Genomic DNA, 6,790 nt, shown 5'->3' with positions numbered 1-6,790 from the left:
TGTAAAACCTAAAGCGAACATGGATAAGGTGCTGGCAACATGTTTCTCATCTTTTACCTTTATAGTTTGATTCAGTGGAAAGTGGTACGGACGAAACCAAAGGCTGCTTGTTGTCTTTTCCAATAAACAGGCATTGCGATGGAAGAAGTGTAAAGATGTAATATGGTATACGGACAACTTATACGATAATTTTTTTGGTGTAAACTGGAGAACATTGATAATAGACTACATGCAAGACCACGAACAAATGCACCTGTATACAGCTGAAACATTTAAATCTCAAATCGAATTTTATTTAGCTTTTTTTTGTCGCAATGATAAATATACGTAAACGTTATAAAAAAGGACGCGTCCACCATTAACGATTCAAATGCTTTCTTGAGTGCTCGTCACCTACGCCACTAGGAGATAATATGGCGTTGGAGATAAGCAGTGGCGCAGCTGTATTGTTATTGGGGTGAACATTCATATGTTCAGATGTGCTCTATTGATTTCTTTTGAAAGCCAATTCATTTTCAAAAGAATTCAGTAGGGCATAACTGAATATACGACTATACACCTCACAAACTCAGTTAACATTCTACCTACGCCACTTGTGTAAGCAAGGCTAAAATTGCTGAGGAATGAAGCAAGTAGTTCTGCAAGTGGCCTGATTTTGTTAAATGCAACTTTTGAAGAACAGAAGAAAAGAAGTTTCTGCATTTACTATTTGCTACCCAATGGCACACGCATTGTCTGGGCAATGAAAAATTAGGAGCTTCTGGGATACCACATTTTGGTTTGACAGGATTCACATATCCAAAACACGTACACGTTTGGAAAACTTCGAGAGGCAAAAGGTCGGGTTTGCTACTTGAGAAACCACATGAGCAATATTTTATTTATAGCAACATTTAAAAAGAGAATCGTTCTTATTTCGCTTATCCCAACAATTGCTACATTTGATTACAACGTCTGTACCATATGACTTCACACAATAGTCAAGTACTGTCCATGGATGCATCTAATCCGTTCAATCGTCGGGCACATTAGCGTTCTTTGCATCCACATCCTCTCAGACATCTAGTCACCCAGGTAATGTTTAAGAACAGACGAGAATAACACGCTTCCTTTCTGCAAAACCTTGGCCAATTCCTTCATTACATTTTACAGTTCTGTCTTGATCATGCCAACGTCTATGTGTTTTGCATGTGTAAATACTTTCAAATAAAACGGTTGTATTCCAGAAGCTCCAAATGATTTGGTCGTAGTTACAAAGATAGACAGAGAGTGGGTGTACGAAAGGGTAGCAAACAGCAAAGTTAGCAACGTTTACGCCCATTTTTCAAGAACAAAAAGCAATAAATGTACTTGCTTCGGCATATTTAACTTTACTTTCTTCAACGACTGAGAAAATAGAAAAATTCCATCATTTCGATGGATATAAGCTATCAGTTGTGTACAGTATCGAAATGCTACCGGGTTAAAAATGCAATGTCTTTAAGAAGGAAACAAACCAAATACTTAATGTACACAGGAAGGCTTCACACATGATTAGATTACAAATGTGCGGTAGTTTCAATTCAAAAGAATGTATATTCTAATTCGAAATACGTTCAATTCCCTTGGATTTTATAGTAGAACTATATGATAGCCCTTCGCTACCTCGAAAATTTCATTTTGCCTTTCTAAATTTCCCTGGACGACTAGCAAACTCTTTAAAACCGTTATTCGATTTAGTCAGAATATAAGAAGTGCATGATGATCGAGAAATTTATTTACTGCTTTCTACAACGCTCTTCATGTACAGTCAACTTGCGGTATGCAAAAAAATACCAAACAGCACCAATAAACCACATTACAATAAGGCCAAAACTAAAATAGATCATCCCAATGCGTGTAAATGCAAAACTCATTAGTATACGACTTACAGTATATGCAATATGAATAGTGGCAACTGAAACACCTTGAAAGAATCCAGCATTCGTTGGATGGGTGATTTTTGATAACAAAGAGCAACATTGTGAAAATATTAAAAACGGAGAGCCTAGCATGATGTATGACAACAAAATATAGTATTGACTGTTGTTGAAGTCCATCCAAGTAATACTCAAACAGGTTAACAACGGTAGAGCGATGACCTGAAGTATAACATAGAATACGACAATATTTCGCTCTTCAAAATAATTGGACGAGATGTAAGTTGCTAAGAAAAGACCGAAGTTTGTGAGTGAGCAGTTCAGGAAATATAACTTGACGTGAATGAGCTGCAAATGCAAAATTTCTTGTGCGAAAAGTGGTGTCGAAAATAATGATATGCTTGAGAAAGCTTCACTATTAAATACTAAAAAAAACAAACAAAGTACAGTGGAATTACAATCATTCCATAATTCAGCAGATTGTTTATGTTGACCTGCACCATGATTAATAGCAGGTGCAACTTCGTTCGGATCACTCAGTGTTTTAAACTCTTCCAATAATACTTCGTCTTTTACCCATTCTTCCTTCACATCAAATTTGCTTGATAAGAAAAGTGACCATATAAGGAAAATAGACCAAGTAAAAAATAATATAATTCCAGGTGAGTTGCCAGCATTAATCTTCCAACCAAATATATTTGTGCTAAATACAACAAAGGTTCCAATCGCAGGCCCAAATGTTGTTCCCAAACAGTAAGCTCCATCAGCAATGACAAATATACCAGCTCGTCTTTTTTCTGGTATGTACAATGAAATCTGACGAAACAGCAAACCGTTAGAGGCTTGCCCAATTCCGCTAATTATTCTTCCAACCAATGGGAACGCAGCATTTGTGTTGATCGAATATAACAAATTACCCAAAACTTTTAATACAATACACAAGACAACCAATATATCGACTCGACCAAAGCGGTCTGCAATACGTCCAATCAAAGGCATTGTGATAAGTGCACTGAGATCATATGATACCACGACTAAGGCCATAAATTCTTTGGTTTGCTCCAACGATTTAATATAGTACAACGCAGTTGGCAGGATAAATGAAATTTCACAACCGTCTATAAACCCACGAAGTAAGACATACACGAGAAGTGTTAAGTTCAGTCTTTGCGTTTGATTCATCTTTGATCTTTGCGTACAACTAACAAACAACGAAATTAAGCGTTGGATCCTTGTACTATTATATAGAGAGTTGCTTTAAAAAGCTAACGATAAAACCAACACATTAGTTTAAATAAGCATAACCTATAACTTCAAGCTTTTGGAGTAAAAACTAAGGGAAAACATTATGCAAAACAAAATGAATATGAAGCGCGTAAAGGATCATGGTACAATTTGGAACACGCATCATTTTACAACAAATATGTCTTGTCCATTAATTGCACATAAACAGCAAATTTCAGCGCTTTTTAAGATAAATCGTTGCACAAAACAGTTGAATTCACCTGAACTGAAGTAAAGTGATTTTTACTGAAATTATCATTGATATCTTAAAATTAACAACGCCCTTGCTGTTTTATTCTAATTTCAAACACTTTTCATACTTTGGCAAACTATGAAATGTTTGTCATGTATGAAATATAAACTATAAAATCCCCCAAAACAATACCATGACGCTTTACGAATCATAACCAGTGAGCTCTATAAAAAACTGGAACGACAACTTCGCCGCCATATTTGAAGCAAATCATGATGTTTTATAGGTATGACTTTGAACTAAAATACATGGAACGCTACCTCAAGCAAATAATTGAAGCCATATCTTACGCCAGACACGCGAAATTTCACCTCAGACACGAGTGTTTAGTATTTCGAGATTCTCTCGCGGAGTAATAATTGATTGACTATATACACACAATACAATGACGTAAGAATCAGATAACAAATACGGCTGACCTGACGCACAGAATAGATACATACAGAAGCGCCACTCAGCGAAAAATCTGTCCCCTACTTGTACCCAGTTCTTAAGTGCGCATCTTTTGCGTCCGCCATTACTCCAGCCAGATAAACTGGCCAGAATGTATATAGATTAATATTATGAAGAGTTGTTTTTCGAAAATTTGACGAATTTAAATTCACTTAGGGACAAAATTTTTAATGCCATCGGATAGGATACCAAGCATATGAGGTGAGAAACAGTTTTGTTGTAAAATACGTTCTTCAAATATAATTTTACGGGTTTTATAGTTTCTTGCCTTGAATTGTATGCGAGATCCATGTTTAGAACGTCTCTTATATTGAACGGCAGTTGCCCTAAGAATTTATAATTTAGGACAAAAGTAATAAATATATTTAGTGTGATTCCATTTCTGTATTTTCTAGTAAAGAGTTTCCTATTAGAATGGTCAACGGATTTGATAGAAGCGATAAAAGACCTACTGTGCAAAGAACGTTCTTCAGATGAAGACGTTATTAGTATAAAATTTGGACTAAACTAATTTATATTTGATTCTTGAATCGGGGCTTTTTATTTGCAATGTAGCTTGTCTGCATAATTGTAATTGAAAGTTTTTATTTGTAATTGTATATTGAGTTCCTGTGGCTATCATGTCTGTCAAATTTGTATTAACTTACAAATAAAGATGTTTTTTGTTGTCTTATTTTTAATAAACAATATATGAAATTACAATTTTTTAAAGAATGAAGTTGTTGATAAATTGTTAGAATTAAATTAACTTTACCATTATGTCAAACATATTGTCAAGCTCCTACAGCTTACCTCTTTGGTTAAACTTCACTTGTGAGTTGTGACCAACAATTGTATGTGAAAAATGATTAGAATTATGTTTGATTCACCGCATTGATCAACCAGCAGAGAGAAATTATTGTAACAAAGGGCTCGAAAATTTAATTTTTGCTAAAATCCATAAACTTCATTCAGTAAATTAAAATTTTTATTGTAAGTAATCATGTCACAAACAGAACTTATTCTGACAAAAACCAGTTATAGTTACTCTTAATGCCATTATTTAAATCGTAATACTTTACACAGTAAAATGTTTACCAAAAGGTGAAACACAGATACACCAGAAAACTTTTTTAAAACATTTGACATGGGGAAACTGTGCCAAGCCAACACCAATCCAATTCACAAAAGCATTCAGGAAGCTTTTTTATGTTCACTTCTCACATCATCAATAAGCATCCATGTCAAATATATAAATAATCTCCTGATTGAATTTAAAAAGGCAGAAATAACAAAGTTAAGTCATGTGGACCATATGACAGTATATGCTTTACAATATTGGTGGAGGCCAACATGCTGCTGCTTATGTTCCAACTTGCTCAAAAAGTCAATCAAGCTTCACAAGTCACAACTGTGATGAATACAAAATATTTTGGCATCAGATGACTTTCATAGTGGCCATGCAGCATCGCTTCTGATAGTTTAAAACACCTGGCTAGACAATTTTGGTGATTCGAATGTCCTGCCAAACGTTGTTTACAATATATAAACTAACTGGAGGATAATCTGATTTGTCACTTGTTTCAGCCACGACCGAGATTTCAAATGTTAGAACAAATGTCTTCAAGATTCTCTGCAGAATTCTTATATGATAAAATTAAAACTGACGACAAACCATATACCGAGTACGCATCTCGTCAGATTACATATCTACTTTGTAAATATTCCGAATAAACCCTCATTTATCAAAACGGACGTCGAATTAATGATAAATTGTTGAGAGCTTGATGTGTTAACTGTATCCACACAAAAAAATATTAAAAAAATGGCCAATCTATAGAAATATTTGGGTTTATTTGCCAAAACCCATCCGTAGAACTATATATTATATTGCGATCTGGCTGCATTTATCTGGCTGGAAACATGGCCGCCGTGTAAAGTTGCCCGGATGCTGGGGACACGAACATCAAAGGTTCCGACATCGAGTGGCGCTTCTGTATGTATCTATTCTGTGCCTGACGTTTACTCCTCATTTGACTCTGAAGATGACTACCGCTAAGGTTGTCGAAACGTCAGTCAACAACCACAAAAACAGTCCTTCTCAGGACTTTACCAACCTGGACGATCTACATTTAACAAACATGTAACGATACTCCAGGGTTCAAACTATTCGTTGGAATGTATTATTATTGTATGTTTTATTGCAACGTATTATTTTTCTGGGCTACAATTTATAATTTGAAGCTCTGTTATATCGAATTTAAAAATCTCCTGGATCGTTCTGGTCTTTCCATTCATTCAAGACCTTCGTTATCGACAATGCTTGATTATCTAGTGTTTTGTTCACCATGATCAACCAACCACAAATAGTATATGATACACACAAGGGCAGTAGCTAAGGCCAAAAGCCTCAAGAATCGGTTTCGTTACAACCCTTCCGATATAATTCAACATTAAAGTAAAACGCATTTACCAATAAAAAAGGGCCCGATTGAAATGTGCATTAAATAAATAAATAAACAAATAACTAACTATAATAAATTCAGGGCTTCATACGCTAAATAATCTTGGGAGATATGGTTTTTATTATATAGTATTCTGATTAAATATAAAAATAATATATAATAAAAAACATAATTTGTTTCTAAAAGAATTACTGTGCAGTCGTCAAAAGCAGTTGGCGTTATTAAGAAAGGAATTGCGTACAATACAGCATTTATAACCCCGACAACAATAAAATTTAGACTATAGATACGTCATTCTATTTAGGTAAAGATAACAAATGTCAGAACAGATAGTTACCTAATAAATACTTTGAAAGATTAAGGTGTTTCCTTGGCTCCTTGATTTATGACAGTACCAAATTACTTAGGACAACGTCAATAGACGGATATGGTAATAACAATTCTCGCGAATATTCATC

At 34.7% G+C, this 6,790-nt stretch overlaps 1 protein-coding gene across 1 annotated transcript; it reads right to left on the bottom strand.

Moving 5' to 3' along the window:
* Positions 1-1,734: 1,734 nt before the first annotated feature.
* Positions 1,735-6,790, bottom strand: LOC124450331 (tetracycline resistance protein, class H-like). The gene is made up of 2 exons (XM_047000982.1): positions 6,670-6,790; positions 1,735-3,099 (listed from the first exon to the last, which is right to left on the bottom strand). The coding sequence occupies exon 2, from the start codon at positions 3,078-3,080 to the stop codon at positions 1,758-1,760; it is 1,323 nt and encodes a 440-aa protein (XP_046856938.1). The 5' UTR covers positions 3,081-3,099; positions 6,670-6,790; the 3' UTR covers positions 1,735-1,757.

This window comes from Xenia sp. Carnegie-2017, unplaced genomic scaffold, assembly GCF_021976095.1.
Source record: "Xenia sp. Carnegie-2017 unplaced genomic scaffold, XeniaSp_v1 HiC_scaffold_24, whole genome shotgun sequence".
NCBI lineage: Eukaryota > Metazoa > Cnidaria > Anthozoa > Malacalcyonacea > Xeniidae > Xenia > Xenia sp. Carnegie-2017.
This window is presented reverse-complemented; position numbering and strand designations above follow the sequence as displayed.